This window comes from Alnus glutinosa, chromosome 12 (assembly GCF_958979055.1).
Source record: "Alnus glutinosa chromosome 12, dhAlnGlut1.1, whole genome shotgun sequence".
NCBI classification, from domain to species: Eukaryota; Viridiplantae; Streptophyta; class Magnoliopsida; order Fagales; family Betulaceae; genus Alnus; species Alnus glutinosa.
The window spans coordinates 13,684,634-13,703,059 of NC_084897.1; the positions used below are offsets into that span (position 1 = coordinate 13,684,634).

General features: G+C 38.7%; 1 protein-coding gene across 1 annotated transcript; it reads right to left on the reverse strand.

The window, feature by feature from the left end:
* Positions 1-8,483: 8,483 nt before the first annotated feature.
* LOC133851377 (GDT1-like protein 4) lies at positions 8,484-16,762 on the reverse strand. The gene is made up of 9 exons (XM_062287779.1): positions 16,447-16,762; positions 16,305-16,370; positions 12,933-13,070; positions 12,511-12,609; positions 12,249-12,321; positions 11,358-11,443; positions 10,896-10,979; positions 9,914-9,973; positions 8,484-8,868 (listed from the first exon to the last, which is right to left on the reverse strand). The coding sequence occupies exons 1-9, from the start codon at positions 16,549-16,551 to the stop codon at positions 8,680-8,682; spliced, it is 900 nt and encodes a 299-aa protein (XP_062143763.1). The 5' UTR covers positions 16,552-16,762; the 3' UTR covers positions 8,484-8,679.
* Positions 16,763-18,426: the final 1,664 nt, after the last annotated feature.

Here is an 18,426-nt window from a genome sequence, read left to right on the forward strand (position 1 = left end):
ACAACCACTATCCAAATACCACAAACAAGTATCAAGAATTTTTAGTGCAGTATGAGAAACTAAACACAGATTATCTTCCTTTTTGACCCAGACTTGTTTGGAAGCTTTTTGATTATTAACCAGGACAGATCTTTGCTCATTAGGGGTGAGGTATGCTAACTTCTCACTAATGAGTTTCACTTGATCACTTAATACTTGAACTTGTTCTTCAAAACCTGGTTCATCTTTCCTAGGGATAAGGGTTTTCTTCCAAGGTTTCTGAGACCTAATTTGGAAACAGTTTGAACGAATATGACCAACAATACCACAATGATGACAAGTAGGTATAGATTGGTTATCCCCTTTACCCTTACCAATAGATTAAGTATGAGACATGATAGGTTTAATGAACATGGTCTTATGAACAGACATATCATATGAAATAGAAGCAATTTTATCCATACTCAATATAGACATAGTAGAAGTCAAAAAAAAGAAAACACTCAAGAAATTAATCTTCTCAGAGTGTACCAAGCTCTGATACCAATTGAAAATTGAATTTACTTCTAAAAATAAAGTGTGTGCATAAGTGTCAACAAAAATTAAAGCACAGTGGAAAGTAAATGACACACAGATTTTTGTTGACGAAGTGGAAACTCGGTTAAGAGAAAAACCACTCCGGGGCAACCAAACCCAAGAATTCCACTATTCAGAAGATATAGCTAGATACAAGACAGTAACACTCACATGTACCGATGCAGTGGTCGTACCTTGATCTCTGACGTGTAACCCAACACGAACACTTCCCAACCAGGTTCACCTACCTGAAGGGATCTTCAATGGAACTCCTTACCTTAGAGCCAACCTCTAAGATAGACTTCAGTTGTAGCACAGCAACAACACACTTAGAAAAATCTTCAGAGGAAATATCACGTCTCTAAGCAGTTGAGGAATTCTATACCGAATTCTTGCAGTTCTCAATGCCCAGGGGCCTCTATTTATAGGCTGGGGGCTCAAATGAGCGTCAGGCAAAATATACCTGGGCACCGTTCGGAAGGTGGACATGGGCCGTCCGGACGGACAACTGTGCGACAAGATTTTTTGAAAATTTCGTGGGGAAATCTTTCCTGTTTAAGGACATCGTCCGGACGGGATGGCACATTGTCCAGACAGTCGCACGTCCGCTGCAAGTAATTTCCTTATAAGGCACTCCAGCGTCCAGACCATGGGGGATGAGCGTTCGGACGGCTATTCTTCAACACGCAATTTCCATATCGGTAATGGGCGCGTCCGGACCATGATAGGCAGTCGTCCGAACGGTTGAAGTCGAATCGGCAATTTCCTTCTTTGATGCACGCACGTCCGGACCACAGCTGTTAGACGTCCAGACGGTCATATTTGAATTGCAATTCTTGCCTTACGGAGACGCGCGTCCGGACGAGATACCACATCGTCCAGACGGTTGACTGATCTTCCCATTCTTGGAACTTGGAAAGAAATCAGAAGCTGATCGAGTACTGGGAGGCGTCCGGACATGATGCTGAAACGTCCAGACGGATGCAAGCTGGCACAGAAACTTCTCGATACAGTATGGGGTCCGGACGGAATGAACACTTCGTCCGGACGGCTGATGCTGGTCTATCTAGCGTCCGGACGGATGGAACAGTGGACAGATGAGCATCCGGACGGGATAGCTCGATCGTCCGGACGGCTGACAGGGAACTTGGAATTCTTCTGACTTGCAAGCAGAAACGACTGACATCAATCTGAAAGTGGAATCCCTGTTTACAGCATCTTTACACTTAAGTGATTTTGTCCAAACACAAAATGAGGCCAAAATACTAACACGCTTCATCAAGGATATCTCTCCTCAACTCATAATCACAAGGGATGACTGTTTTCCCACTGCTTGTCTTTAGAGTTCCATCTTTAGTGAGATAGAACCCATCTGCCTCTCCTTGCCTGGCCCTAACCCTGAGATCTTGCAACTCAAGGTCACTTTCCTATGCCATTCTGATTCTTTCAATACTCATAGGCTCTACCACAAGTGCTACCATAATAGGAGGTCCACCTGTCATCACTCCATCAATTTGTACAAGGGCGAACTGCTGGGATAGCTCTCCCATAATTTCTTTTGGATCAGTCTCTTCTTCTTGATACTTTCTACTCAATGCATCAGCTATTACATTGGCTTTAGCAGGATGGTAAAACATCTTGCTATCATAGTCCTTTAAGACCTCGAGCCATCTCCTTTGCCTCATATTTAAGTCTCTGTGTGAAAAAGTATTTGAGACTCTGGTGATCGGTGTGAATTTCACACTTCTCTCCATAGAGATAATGTCTCCATATTTTCAACGCATAGACAACTGCTGCCAACTCTAAGTCATGAGTAGGGTAATTCTTTTTATGCTCTTTCAGCTGACTTGAAGCATAGGCCACAACCCGGCCTTGTTGCATAAGAACACATCCCAAGACCTTCTTCGATGCATCCGTATAAACCACATACCCAACTGACTCCATAGGCAATGTCAACACTAGTTCAGTAACCAATCTGTGCTCCAACTCCTGAAAACTAGCTTCACATTTATCATTCCATACAAATGTGACATTCTTTCTTGTAAGAGCAGTGAGTGGCCCTGACAATGAAGAAAACCCCTCAATAAACCTCCTGTAATACCCTGCTAAGCCCAAGAAACTACGGATTTCCCGTACACTAGTTGGCCTTTCCCATTCCACAACTGCTTGTACTTTAGCTGGATCAACTGCTAGGCCATCCTTGCTTACAACATGGCCCAAAAATGCTACTTCTTCAAGCCAAAACTCACACTTCTTGAATTTGGCAAATGATTTCTTTTCTCGTAGCTTCTCTAACACAATCTTCAAGTGTTCCTCGTGCTTTTCACGATTGGCCGAATAAACCAATATGTGATCAATAAATACCACCACAAAAGAATCTAAGTATTCGTGGAATACCCGGTTCATCAAATCCATAAACACAGAAGGAGCATTAGTCAATCCGAAAGGCATCACCAAAAATTCAAAATGGCCATACCTTGTTCAAATTGCAGTATTGGGAATATCTTCTTCTCTCACCTTCAACTGGTGGTATCCCGAAAGAAGGTCTATCTTTGAAAATATCAAGGCTCCCTTGAGTTGATCAAATAAGTCATCGATCATTGGTAAGGGGTACTTATTTGTTATAGTAACCCTATTCAACTCCCGGTAATCTATACACATCCGCATAGATCCATCCTTTTTCTTCACAAACAACACTGGCGCTCCCCATGGTGACACACTTGGGCGGATGAAGCCCCGATCAAGCAACTCTTGAAGTTGCTCTTTCAACTCCCTTAATTATGTCGGTGCCATACGGTAAGGTGCCTTGTGAATAGGCTGAGTTCCAAGCACTAAGTCAATAGAGAACTCAACTTCACGGTTCGGAGGAAACCCATGATTTCAGAGAAAACATTCGAATAGTGACATACTACCGGAATCTCTTCTAACTTTGCCTTAGTCTCAGGCTTAGCTTGTACGTACACCAAGTAAGCCTAGGCCATCTCTGACATTTTTGACAGCTTGAACGGCAGAGAGTAGTGGGGGAGAAGACCGCACTTTAGATCCACAATATGTGAACTCTTCCATGCCATGAGGTCGGAAAGTGATCTCCTTCCTACAGCAATCCATGTTGGCATTATACTTGGATAGCCAGTCCATTCCCAGAATGACATCGAAGCCCATCATGCCAAACACCGCTAATTTCGCTGGTAAAACTCTCCCTTTAATAACAATAGGACAATTGCCCACATACTTCTTACAAGTGACAACGTCACCAACAAGGGTGGCCACACATATATTCTGCTCTAATGGTTCAGTGCTTACTCTACATAACTTCACATATGATGAGGAAATAAACGAGTGCGAAGCACCCGGATCAAACAATGCACAAGCAACTCTACCAAACAAAGGAATCGTACGTGTGACTACAACAGTGGCATTGTCCTCAGCTAGGACATTCTCCAGGGTGATAGCATACACCCGGGTTGGAACTGTAGGCCTAGGCTGATTGATGCTAGCCTGAGACCCTTGTCCTCTGTTGCCACTAGCGCGGGTACACTCTCTAGCAAAGTGGTCAGGCTTGCCACACTTGTAACATGCACCTGACCCAAATCTGTACTCTCCCAAATGCGGCTTCCCACACTTTCTGCATCTCTGAGGACTGCCACTACCCTGACTAACATAAGTGGTATTTCTTCCCTGTGATCCTGAACTACTGCTTGTAGCTTGCTTATTGATTGGTGGTGTAGAGGAAGTCCCAATAAGCATTGACCGCTTCCGACTAAAATATTCTGCAGCCGCTGTCTTGATCCTTTTTTCTACCATGGTGGCAACATGCACCATCTCTGAATAATCAGCCGCCTTTACAAAGATGATTCGCTCAAGAAGTCGTGGCACTAAGCCACCCCGAAACTTCTCAACCTTGGTCTCTTCATCAAGAATGAGATATGGAGCATACCTTGATAGCCTCAAAAGTTCTACCTAATATTGCTCCACGGACATGGATCCCTATTTGAGCTCTAGGAAGCCCCTTGCACATTGTTGCTTTTGAGCAAGTGAGAAGAAACGATCATTAAACTCTTGCTTGAAACGCCCCCACAGAATGGGAACTCCCTATCCAAATTCTGTCACAAGTTGCAGTCTCTTGGATTTCCACCACTGTTGTGCTTCACTACAGAATACAAGACCAACGTACTCAACTTTTTGCTCGTCGGTACACTTAGCCATTTCGGCTAATCCCTTATAAGAAGTAAGCTAATCATCCACCGCAGTGGCTCCCTCGTTTCCATGAAACTCTAGAGGACGAAGTCTAAGAAATTGGGCTGGTGTACAACCCTCAACTGGAGCTCGCTCAGCTTCCCTTGGTGCAGCATCCATAAGAGCTTCCCAAAATAGCCCAAAGTCAGGCATCTGGAGTGGAAGAGGTGGAGGAGGAGGCAAGGGTGGAGGTGAAGGTGTTTGATCGCCACTCCCATGTGTAGATCCCTCTTCCTTAACTCGTTGTACAATTCCACATCGTCTTGGTGCCATTCTCGACTGCACCAAGAAACACCACGTAAACAACATTGCACAAAATTTAAATGCATCACCATATACATGCAATGCACACAAAGATTTCAATAAAGTTTCCTCTTATCTGTATTAAAGCTTTAGAATCCTAAGGCTCTTTTGTATTCTTAGACTCTAAGACAAACCCTAAGTTTCCGCTTTCCGCTTTTTTTTTTCCTAACCAACCCTAGAGCTGACTGCTCTAATACCATTAGCTGTGACGACCCCTTTTTTTTTAATAAAGAGGCAGGTGCTACCTCTTTTAGATGAAGGGTCGTACGGCCCTTCATTTTTTTAAAGGTGTCATGCGCCTCATCTTTTTTTTTTTCTATTATTTTTTTATTTCTTATTTTCTTTTGTAATTTCTAATTCTTTTTCTTTTCTTTAGACTTTAAAAATATTCAATTGCATTTTATTTTCTTGGCTACTATTTACAAGTCTATAGGATCAAAATATTTTGTTTTATTTTACCACACCAAATAGACTTATTTTTATTTTATCCTAATAAACCCATTAAATATTTTGTAGGGCATTACACAATATCCCTTGATTCCAGAATCGAACGGATTTCTCTCTTTTCCTTCTCCCTTTCTTTCTTTCTTCACTGTGTTTCTTGCCGAATTTGCCAAGGTTTTTAGATGTAATTTTTTGAAGTTAGATCTATTCTCCTCCTCAAGCTCTTGCTCGACATGCACATTCCTACAATGTTCCTCGTCATCTTCTACTTCCGCCGACGCTAACGGTATCTCCATCAGCCATCTGCTTATCGGAGCATGGCATGCACGCACTTGCGAGTGGATCTCACTCACTGGCACGTGTGGCTCACACTTCGCCACCACTCTCCTTCCTCCACCACCACAGCAGCCACCGTTGATTTGCAGTGTTGTTTCCTATTATTTTGTTTATGTTGTGCTGTTTTTAATTTCTAGTTTGGGTTTTAGACTCCCTGTGATTTAGAAATTTCTCGATGTTCACATTCGTCAGTCTTGGATTTCTAGCAATAGCCAAAAGATGCCCTCCGATTTTGTGATTTACAGTGTTTATTTTTTTTTTTCACTACCAGTCCTGATAACCGGTTTCTCCCGAGTTAACCGGAGTACCCTGTTCTGAAGTCGGTTACTGATTTTCAATAACCAACTCTGGGTTTACACCCTTGTATGAAACCACACTCACAGTCATGTTCAGACATCAAAGAAAAGATCTAAGAAATGAATCAATTCTTAAAGACCTTATAGTTCTTTAAGAACATCAAGAACATCTAGTTCTTGAAGAACATGAAGAACAAAAGATGAGCTTCGAATCCTATTATGGGTACGGGATTGATGTTCATCAAACATTACTCAGTTCTATGCCCCAAAGCATAGGAGAGGCCGAATCATCAAGTAGCACAAACTTTGTCTTGAAAATCAATCTGGCCATGTTTCTCTTGAAGTTAAAAGCTCGATGGGATCGCTTTATTCCTCTGCGAACTTTGATATGAATTTTGTTTTATATGCGCAAGAGGATCCCCACAAGACCTACCGAGATATGATTGAGATCATTTCTATGATTTATCTCCTTAAGTGTAGGATTTAAGTTTTGATGTTATAATATGAATTTAGATTTGATTCCGAGATCTTGTATTATATTTGATGACTAGTCTTTGGACCTTACTTTTTGAGAGATTTGGTTATTTATGTTATGATACTTTAGTTTTGCTCTGGTTGTTCATATTGTGATTGTAGGTTTTAAATTACTATCTTTATGTTATAAATGAAAGTCTTTCGCTACAGACTTTCTTTCAAGATGATGAGATCTTTGCCGTCTTATTCTTCCTAGAATAAAATTGAGAGACAAACCATGTAATTTAAACCAGTTAGATAATTTCATTGGGCGTTGCAAGCAAAATCCTCACCCGCAAGCGTACTTTCTCTACTCTTTCATATGGCGTCCATATGAACTGATACCCACCATCTGACTTCCCACCCCCCGAGAATTTGAATCTCAAGGCTCAAAGAATACACAAGACTACTATACCTATTTTCTCTCCCATCTGTTGTGAGTTAGATGCACCTGAGAGGGCCCAAACTAAATCTCTTGGTGGCCAGAAGAAGAGCAAAGAAGACAAAGAACACGGTAAGAAGTCGGAGAAAGACCCACAAGCGTTTCATTTCCTCAGAGAGAAAAATCAGCGACAAAGGATTCAGTTTTTGATAAATTTATACTTGAAAAAAAAAAAAAAAAAAAAAAAAAAATCCACCTACGACAACACTGTCGGTCTGTACTGACTCACGTGGGTCTTCAGTGACCCATGACCTAACCATGGGTCATCTGTTTTGTAAGCTTTTATTTTTTTTTACTTTTTACTTTTTATTTTTATGGATTTTTTGTTAATTAAGGATATACTTGTATTTTTATAAATTTTACGGGTCATTTTACGTATTAGCTATTTGAGTTAACGAAAACCCTATCAGCAGGGGATAATTGAAAGGAGCTGATAAATAAGTACCCCACATTACAATTTTCTTAAATTTAAGGGGGACGTTGAAAACATTATAGTAGTTTAAGGAGTAAGTAAAGTTTCACCCTCTTTTTTTATTTCTGGGTATAAACCTGATATGCAGGGGACGGTGTACCGTCCTCCAGCAAGCCATTTTAAGTAAAAAATTTGATTTTAATCAAAAAGTTCTCTAATATGACATCAGAGACAACTTTTTAATTAAAATTAAATTTTTTAATATAAAGCGGGTGCTGAGGAACGGTCAACCGTCCCCTGCATATCAGACCTCATAAACCTAAAACATGGATCGTTGAGTGACATGTTGCGTTTAAATGAATGAGCCCACAATAATTTGAGGATCTTTTTTTTTTTTTCCAATTCTAAAAGTATCAAAAGTAGATAGGTACCCACAATAATTTCTTTTGGAACTAATTGCAAGAAAAAAATAAATTTCTGATTGCTATATGGATTTCACGGCCAATTTGGAAATCCAAATTTCCAACCAAATTTTACCATTTGAATTCTTTAACATGACTTAGGGCCAAGGCCAAGGCCGAGTAGCAGCCAATTCGAAAACCCAAAAAATTTTTATAACACCAAATGCTTTCTCATAATTGTGAAAAGGCAAACTATTTTTATAGCCAAAAAGTATATTGACTTAATTGTCAGGACCACAATATTCAAACTACTCTAATTCAAACGACGAAAATGGCTGATATAGTCAGCCCATAGCATATATAGTTTACACAGGAGGTGGTGACATGATAGTCTATATCCTCATGCTGAGTCTTTTGACATATTGTGTTTTATGCTTGTGCTTTTTGGCAGCTACTTGAGAGGTTGGGCGTATTGGGTGGGATCAAGGAATATTGTGATGAACACGCGAAAACCTTTATAAATTCATGAGCCAAACATACATCAGTAAACTAATTTTTCAAAAATATATATATAATGAAAAAATTAGGTATCAGTTCGTATCATGCTTTACTTCGAATATAACCCAACCCACACCTTCACCCCAAAAAAAAAAAAAAAAAAAAAAAAGAGAAGGAAAGTTCTAGTGAAGAGAATTGATGCATGCTCTAAAAGAATCAATGTTAGCCTACGATTTCTCACAATTATAGGGGTGGATAGAAATAGGAAGACAGTGAAAAGCAGAGGAACAGCAAGCCCCCAACTGTGGCAACCGTGCGTTGTGAGATCTTAGATGCTAGCATGCTTCCTCCCACCACTGCCACTGAGGTACAGATAGTATGTCCTATTGTGGCACCCACTGCCACTCCAATTGCGTTTTTGTGTGTTGCCAGCTGCACAACCACACGTCATTGTCTAAACCATTGAAAACTATTTTTAGCTCTACATTTACAAATTGAAACTTGACACTGCAGAATTCAAGCAAATACATACTACAGGGATTCTTTGTTTATGAAAAGAAAACAAACACATTCTCTAGGATCAGATCTATATGAATATGAAAAGGCAAAGTGTTCCACAAGAAAAATCAAGAATGCCCAAAATAAAAATTTTCTGTTGGTAAATATAACCAACAGTCTTCCAAACTCGAGCAGTGAGTGTTCTATTACCAAACTAAAGAGGTAAGCCAGCTCTTTTCAAAATTTGCATATGACAACTTTTGATGGAAGGATAACTCTGATAGCTGCTAAATATGTTGCTCATTACATAAAATAGTCAATGAAGTACCCGTACATATATAACCTATTGGGCATTTCCAAGTCACCATACCCGAACTTTGTTCCTTCGTAAAAATTTGAACATTTTTTTTTAAAAAAGAAAGGGTCACATTCTTCTCAAAAGCCTACCTAAAGTTGATTTCAGAGTTGGCATTCCAGATAGCCTAAGCTACATTGCCACCCATTTTCAATTTGAGCATTTTGGCTAGATCCAAACTTAACTCTTCACAGAAAGAAAGAAACAAACTTGTTTGAAAATAGGCACCTCATAACTTAGCCTTTTATATATCAAAACCAAAAGCAGCAAAGTTAGGAGTTGATAGCCAATCATATAAGGGAGTACACGTGTGCTGTACACAGACAAACAACACCGATATACACAAGTTCTTTTTCTTTTAACAATCTTCTTGAATCAGACACTGCCCGTAGGAGAAACAGTAGGATCACATAAATATTTTTCCTAGGTCCACTTAATTCTGTTAAAGAACACAATAAAATTTAATATCAAACCTTATTAACACCTGAATAGCCTCACACACGAATGAAAGAACCAAAATAGCAACACTCATATAAATTCATTCATGAAGTGCAACCCTGAAGAAATGTAAAATGAGCCACATGCGAACCAAATGGAGGAAAGAAGCCAAAAAGAAACTCTTACAGCAATTGTTGCTATCTGGCTACGGTCTCCCCATTCTGCTAGAAATGTTAATATAAATGCCTGCAAACAGTGAAACAGAACTCTTTTTCAGCTACGACAGTCAACACAAGACTTAAAAACAAATAACTCCTCAAAGACTCAGAGTTGAATATACTTCAGAATATAAAAAATCATGGATCCCAGGGGCCCTTCTTATTGTTTATTCTTTAGGTAGAAGGATCATATATAATTTATATGTACTGCAAACGTTGAAATAATAGAGAACAAAAGTATACAAATCTCACTTTCAGCATTTAAAACGTTATAAAGAAATAGAGTGCTTCACATACTCTCAAGTGCTCAATCCCTGAAGTGGTAGTAAAAATCACCATTGGATGAAAAAATAATTGGAAGTACATGAAGCATCTAATGATGATTTTCACAATCACGTAAGTGAGTGAACACTTAGGTGGTCACCTGTCCTTCTGTCTTGATTTTGTGCATGGCTGGTTTTAAGCTCCAAAAACTTGGATTCCAGTTTTCAATGCGGTCCTTCTGGGTCGTCATTGCTCTGATACCAATTGATAGGTACTTTCAAGGGAATAAATGATTGTGGACGATGATAGTAATGGAATTTGGGAAAGTTATTGATAATTCCTCCACTTAAGGTAGAAGACACCGATACACATACGTATTTGATTAAATCTTTTCTTGTTCCACATCATAACCTCCTGACTCTATAAATAGAAGAACACTCTTACTAAGCGTGAACAACCCATCGACCGATAAACATGACTACTACTGATAAATAACTAAAATAAACAAAAGCAATAACACTTCTACTAACTTAACAACTCTTAAGATAAACCAACTGGAAAGATAAAGATAATATCTCATCACTAATGAGATGGAGATCAGCTTGAGCTAATCCAAGAAGTAGGATTTGAGGAGGACTCCTATCAGCATTACTCAAAGAAATAAGAACCATATTCGCAAGGCATACCTCCAAAAATATTGGTGTACAGAATCTTGAAAAGAAGCGGCGGAAGGTTGTTTTCCCTTGTCCACCCTCAAGTTTCTCTTCTACCTGAATACATGATATGAAATCAATTTCAGGGCAAGGAAAGCACCAAATTCGACAAAATTAATTTGCAATTGCAGGCCTGTACAGGGTCATGAATAGTAATAAATTATAAAATATTTGCGAGTAAAAAAAACAATTATAAGAATAGAGAACTTTGAAAAACATTTTTGAATTGTAAGAGCTGAAAAAGAAAGAAAAGAAAAGTTCCTCACTTGAATAGACATCCATAAATTTCAAAAAGTGGAATCAGATGTCTAGATAAACTGATGGACATTTATTTGTTAATCAAGAAATTGAAAAAAGAAAAAAGGTATACATTTATACAAATGGAACAGAATACATGCAAATCTGAAACTCGAATTGAGTGCAAAAAATACATACTTCTTCAATCTCTTTTTTCTGAGAAGATTTTGAATCTGATCTCCAGGCAATGTAAAGTAACCGCAACCCAAAAAATGCATAAAGAACTGCATATGGAAACGAGACAGAAAGCTTAGCTTATGTTCATTTGACCTCATTCAGATCCCAACTCATGTTATCTACTCCCATATTGTTTGTCCTCTATTCCATTTTGGGATGTCCCAAATTCCATCCATTTTGAAAAGTTAATGGACACAAATTCAATAACTTTCCGAAGTTACCCTTTTCTTTGCTTGAAAAGTCAATACCCTCATTATGTTACTTTTTATTTCAAAGACAATGCATTAAATAATGTCCTCCTAAATTATCGAGTGACGTCCTTCTAAAATATTATATTTTCTTATGCCGACAAACAATATGGGACAGAGTAATTTGATAAACAAACCAGAAACACAATCTAAACAACACAATATAAAATCCAAGAGTTGAGAAGAGGGAACCCAAATTCAAGGTTCATTCACAATTTGGTAGAGATGCAACAAAGACATTAAAAAGGACAGTTTAATACAGTGATCAGCAAATCTTATCCATCACCATACTGCCAAGGCATCAAGAAATATAATTTCAGGCAGGTTAAAGCAGCACCCAAAGGTTGTCTAAGCCTTTTGGTTCAATCCCAAAACAAGACCACTGCCAATTTTCTACGTGCTTCACTAATCTAGAAGTGACGTGTGGAGAGGACAGAATCAATTATAGAAGCTGCAAACAAAATTTCCACCAGAGAGAAAGACCAAATCAAATCAAAACTAAGTAAACATATATGCATGACATCTACATAATAAGTGCATATGTGACCAGAAGAAGAAAAAATCCAAAAAAATCAAGAACAGAAAAAGAAAACAATACATATACCTGTGGCTGCACTATTTGTATGCTTTCTGGATATTAAATTTGGCACAATCCTACCAAGTCCAGTGGAAAGTACCTAATGACATGTACAACTTCTTTAATCTTGATAACAATAAGAGAAAGAGCACTTAGAAGTGCTTTGCAGTTGCTGGAACCATACCATTGCAGCACCAAGAAAAGATTACATCATCAGAACCACAAAAAGAGAGCAAGAGGTAAAGGAAATGAAGCAATTACTGTACTCAGAGAAACTTAGCTAACTTACTGTCATTACAATCAAGGCACTGAGCGCACCAGATAAAACAATTGACTTGGGGTGACGCATCGCCATAAGAGCTGCTATTATAAATGTCTCATCTCCAATCTACAGCATAATTGTCAATTAAAAAGGAAAAAAAAAAATCATCAAGCCAATAAACAGCAATCCCATAAAGAAAGGAAATCTATCATACAACCAGCATCAAAAAGCAAGCTTTGTCACTTGTTTGTTAACATGACTCGGTCCATTTTCATGCTTTAACTAATTTTAATGATATTTGTCAATTACTTTTTTTTTTAAAAAAAAAAAAAAAGAAAAAGAAAAGAAGAAGAAGAAGAAGGAAAAAGAATAAAGATAAATATGAGGTTATATGCCAAAAGCTGCTAATACCTGTGCTAAATAACACCCCAAAAATTGAGCGTACCAACCTCACTGACGAGAATCATTGATAAACTCGCTAAAAATGCATCGAAAATTCCAAGACCTTCAGAGTTCAAGCTGAGACTGAGACCAACAGAATCGAGACCAGTCTTATCCCCAATACTTTCGAGGTCGCTCAGATTAATCTGTACACAGAAATTAATGTATAATTATTATAACAAATACATTAAAAAGAACCATTAACTATATCTTCTAATTTGAATACCCTAGTTTTACACAACGCTTACTAATCCTCGCTCAAAAAGACAGGAAATGATGTGTACCAGAAGCATTTAAAATCCAAAATTTTAGAACTTCATACAAGTGGCGCATGGGTTGTGTGGAGAAAATATTATGAAGGAAAGAAGCTGAAAGTTCTAATCATCATAAAGAGAATTTCATGCATCTAGGGCTACGTTTATTGGTTAAAAAGTGGGAAAAAACAGTTATTCAGGCTTGGAATCATAAATTTCCAATAATCAAGTCAGTTGCCAATGAAATCAATTAAAAAAATGAACAAAAGAAAAGGGATAAAGACTACTTTGGGAGAGCCGTGATCTCCAATGACTACATCGAGAGAGCCTTGATCTCCAATGGCTACTTCGAGGGAGCCGTGACCTCCAAGATACCAAGAAAAGTTCTAGGTTTTCATAATATTCAACATGCTTCTTTATTGATTAAGGTTACACTTATATAGAAGACGGGTAGGTCATAAGACATAACCATTAAGCCTAGCCGTCATTACTTTATGCAGGAAAATAACTAAAAATGAAATAAACTAATAGAAAATACATTTCTTATTAGCTAAAACACTTAAGGAAATAATATATGGAGATTATACTCCTTATTCACTACTGTCTTGGGGATTTGGTATTGCCACGTGTGCTGCCACGTAAGCCCTAAAATTCTGAACGTATCATCCCTCTCCCCTAACATCTTCTTTGTCCCCAAGGAAGAACTCCGGAACCTCCTCCAGGCGCAGCTCATTGTACACACCAACAGGACCAACCGTACCAATCATGCACATCTCATCAGGAAAGCCAAGAGTAGTTGGTCCACAAGTTTCTATCCACCCATAGCCTGTGACTACAAAGGCACAACAAGTAACCCTTAGGAATTCTTCCACCTCAACGCTCAATGGTGGACCTTCCAAAATTATTAGCCGCAGCCGGCCACCTAATCTGGCTTTGACTGGGTTGGGTTCTTGCAATGCATTTTTTATACCTTCTTGCACTTTTTCAAAAACTCGAGGAACCGCAATAAGAAGTGTTAGCTTTAGCTCCATCATATCATCCCTCAATGCATTAAGATCCCCATGATAGTAGCCAACCAAAGCACCATTATGAAAAAAAATACTCTTCAATCGTACGGTCAAGGATACGAGCCAAGGGTAAGTTCCGGGGTGCAATTACACCAACAACACCTACAGGCTACTTTAACACAAACAACCGGCGATCAGCGAAGGAGGATGGAATTACATTACCATATACACGTTCGGCTTCTTCTTTTTGTTCCTTCTCTCTCTTACCGAACCAAGCAAAACTCACGCCCTGCTCTTCCTTCTCCTTCTCAGTCTGTTTCAGTTCTGGTTTTGTAAACATTATTCCATGCTCTTCCAACCCATGCTTCCTCTCTTCTTCTTTCTTCTTCACATTCTGCTGCAACACCCCCTTGATATTTTCGATAGAGAGACAGGAACTCTCTTGGCCAGCCGGACCCATTCTTCGGCTTCTTTAGTTTCGGCTCAAGCTGGTTGCTAGGTAGAACCTTGCTGTTGACGCCAAACTGCACTGGACTAGCTGCTACAAGAATTCCAGCAACTCCTTCCTTGACAACACAACCATCCGGGCTTGAAATATCCCCAGAAAAATCAAGCGGCATCGTGACGTCCTCGGTCGCCTTGGCATTGATTATATGGGGCATAAAATTCGTACCAACAAAACCTGTGTTGGACTCTCCCGTTATGGGCAAGTATTGGCTTGTCGGAGAGGTGTGTGGCGGAGAAAAGCTTTCAATTCTTTTCCTAATCTCCTCCATCTGTTTGCTCGATTCCTCTTTCCACGCGAGGAATTCTGACCGCAGCTTTTCCCACCTTGCTCGTTCTTCTTCATTTCGAAAAAATGGGAAGACATGGTGATGGTGTAGATTGGAGATTGTTGTAGAAAACAATCAACCTTCACTCTGATACCATTTGATGCAATCAAATAATAAAAAGAACAAAGAAAAATGATAAGGGCTACTTCGAAAGAGTCGTGATCTCCAATGGCTACTTCAAGGGAGCCGTAACCTCTAAGATACCAACAAAGGTTCTAGGTTTCATAATATTCAGCATGCTTCTTTATTGATTAGGGTTACACTTATATAGAAGACGGCTAAGTCATAAGACATAACCATTAGGTCTAGCCATCATTACATTATGCAGGAAAATAATTAGAAAGGAAATAAACTAATGGAAAATACATTCCTTATTAGCTAAAACATTTAGAGAAATAATGCTACCACGTAAGCCCTAAAATTCTGAATGTATCAGTTGCTTAAAGCACATTGGGATGAAAAAGAAAATTGAAATCTTATATTTCCAATGATGCATGATTGTTGCCTGTTTGGCCTTTTCTTTCTTTTCTTTATAAATTATCTTATTTAGAAATAATGCACACAGGCGAGCAATAGAGAATGGTTGACTTAGTTCAGGTTGGATTTCAATTATATTTCACTTCCCCGACCCCCACCTGATTCTCATCTCTCTCAGAACTTTTCTAGATTTTGTCAGCTCTCTCTCTCTCTCTCTCTCTCTCTCTGTGTCTCTCTCTCTCTCAACCCTAACCTTTCTTTCTCCATTACATACTCAAATCTTACACTAAAAGCAAAAACTCTGGCTGGGTTTTGGTCCTTGTCCGCCATTTTTTGCAATCCAAGGTAAAACCCAATGATTTCACTTTCCCGTTAGTCATGAAGAAGAGGTCACTAGTCTTATCTCCACAACCCTCTTTGGGACCAATTACTTGTTAAAAAAAAGGGTACATGAAAAACTAGAGGCGAATCAGAGTCAGACCCATTTTGTGAATTTGTGCCTCCGAACAGAAATATTAAAATTTTCAACTGGACACATTTTAAGTTGAATGAAACGGAGTCTTGAATTGTTTCGAAAACAGACCAGCAGCAAGCAATATAATTCAGATATCCATTCACTCTCCTTTTCCTCAGTTCTCCCCGTAAAAAATAAACTAATTTGACCTTCCATTTCTCCAGAATCAACATAACCGATATATAAACATACAATGTGTACATTATAAAATTTTCCTTTTCCCTTTCTCGTCAATTTTCCCAGCAGCCAAACAGACCGTAGACCGTAGAGAGCGAAAGAGAGAGGTGAGACTGACCTTGCCACGTCGGCCCAGATCTCTGGATCCACTAGCCTCTTCCTTCTCAGTTTCAATCACAGACTCCTATTTCACACCAAACACATCACAATCAATACACATACTCACACAAAATATACTAGAGCAAGAGAGAGAGAGAGACCTGAGCAGAGACGGGGTGGAGAGCCAAGAAGACGAAGGCGTTGAGGAGGATGAGAAAGAAGAAGAGCGAGGGGGTGGCTGTTCTAGGGTTTGAGCGTAAATCCATCGCACCAATATTTGTTGAAGCTCTGCTTCTACTCTATTTCTTTAGAAAACGGAAATTCTGTCGTCTCAGAGAGAGAGAGCGAGAGAGAGAGATCGAGATCGGCTCTCTTCTCTTTCTTTGCTGAAAACAAACGGAAAGGTTTTTTGCTTTCCTCGATTGCCGAGATCAGAGAGAGAGAGAGAGAGAGAGAGAGAGAGACCCTACGGAGATCTCCAAGAGATATCGTAGAAACGCGTTTGAATATAAAACACAAAGTGGTAGCGTCGGTGGTGGTGGTGGCTGGTAAAGTCACATTCAAGGTTTTGACCTCCATAATTAACATAAATTATACCTTCTCCCTGATTTTTGTTATCATATTAAAAAATAAATAAATTTACTTATTTTTTTATTAATAATAATAATAAAAAAAAAAAAAAAAAAAAAAAAAAGGAAGGCAAGGGGTGACTGGTGTGCCATCCCCAGTGGCCGGGGGTGGCTGCGCGCCACCCCCTGCGGCCACAGGGGGTGGTGCGCGGCCATCCCCATTGGCTAGGGGTGGCCAGCCACCCCTTGCCTTCCCTTTTTTCTTTTCTTTTTTTTTTTCTTTTTTTTCTTTTTTTTTTTAAAAAAAAAGTATATTTATTTATTTTTTAATAAATTTATATATTTTTATTAAAATGGACACATGGTGCTGACGTGGTATTTGACAGAATCTGTTAAAAATTTTAACGGAATTTGACTCTAGGGAACGATTTGTAATTATTACTAACTATAAGGACCTCCCATGAACTTTTTAAACTATAGGGAGTGAAAAATAATTATGACATACCACAAGGACCAATGGTGCAATTATCCCTAAAATAAATAAAAATTTAAAAAATAATGATTAATCTTCTTTACAAACAAACTTTTAACTAAGAGATGCTTCACTTCTTGAAGTTTAGGGTTGAAGCTCATCTATATTAAAAGAAACTTAGGTTAAATGAATAAATAAGTGAGAAATACACATAGTTAAAACACTCTATAGTTTAAACCCCAAAGACAACGGAACAATTAACCAACACATTAAAGTTATCAAATGTAAATTTAAACTACTGCAGTTATAAAATAACAAGCCAATAAGCATTAACAATCACACAACACAATGTTCTTGTTGACAAAGGAAAAACCTTGCACCAAGAAAAAAAACCTGTTCGGGGCAACTAAACCCAGAATTCCACTCTAATAAAAGAAGAACAAACTATAGGTACTAATAAAACTTACACCCTAGTAATTTTACCAAGACAATCTATAGGACTACTCCCTCCTCATGTGTCTCTACTACAACTTAGAGCTGGCAAAACAGGTTGGCGTGTCGAGTTCGAGTTGACTCATCATCCATTTAGGTTCAACCTGAATACGACCCGTTTAGCTAGTGCATTAACAAAAATTGGTATGTGGGAGAGAGAGAGAGGGGTAATAGAAATTCTCAAAAAATACAGTACTTAAATGAAAAGGTCATACTAATGCCAAATCCAACTAGCTAAACAGAAATTTGTGCTGCAATTATTCCAAATGACAACCAAATATAAGACGCTGTGCATGATTTGAGGAAGCATTAAAAACCTTGCGGCCAATCAAATGTCAACCATTTTACTGCTACAACTCTCCATCACAATGCCCACATCAGCTTCGTTTACTGCTAGAATCTCATTTGTTTTGACTCCAAGCATTGCTACTGTGTGGCCTTTTTTTGCATCTCGTCTCTTTCCTGCACATTTGATCTCCCGATGGGTCTAGTATTGGCCAACCACTTTTGTCAATGCAGATAGTATTCCAAAAGTTTATACAAATAGTTCTATATACAAAGAAGCCATCGAATTAATCAATTTTTTTATTTTTTGGTAATTACCTTTT

Excerpts from the sequence above, each read along its gene's own strand:
- LOC133851377 (XM_062287779.1), bottom strand. The coding sequence starts at position 16,551 with ATGGATTTACGCTCAAACCCTAGAACAGCCACCCCCTCGCTCTTCTTC. Across the intron at positions 16,371-16,446 it reads TCCACCCCGTCTCTGCTCAG|GAGTCTGTGATTGAAACTGA; the intron begins GTCTCTCTCTCT and ends GGTGTGAAATAG. Across the intron at positions 11,444-12,248 it reads TACAAATAGTGCAGCCACAG|TTCTTTATGCATTTTTTGGG; the intron begins GTATATGTATTG and ends TTCCATATGCAG.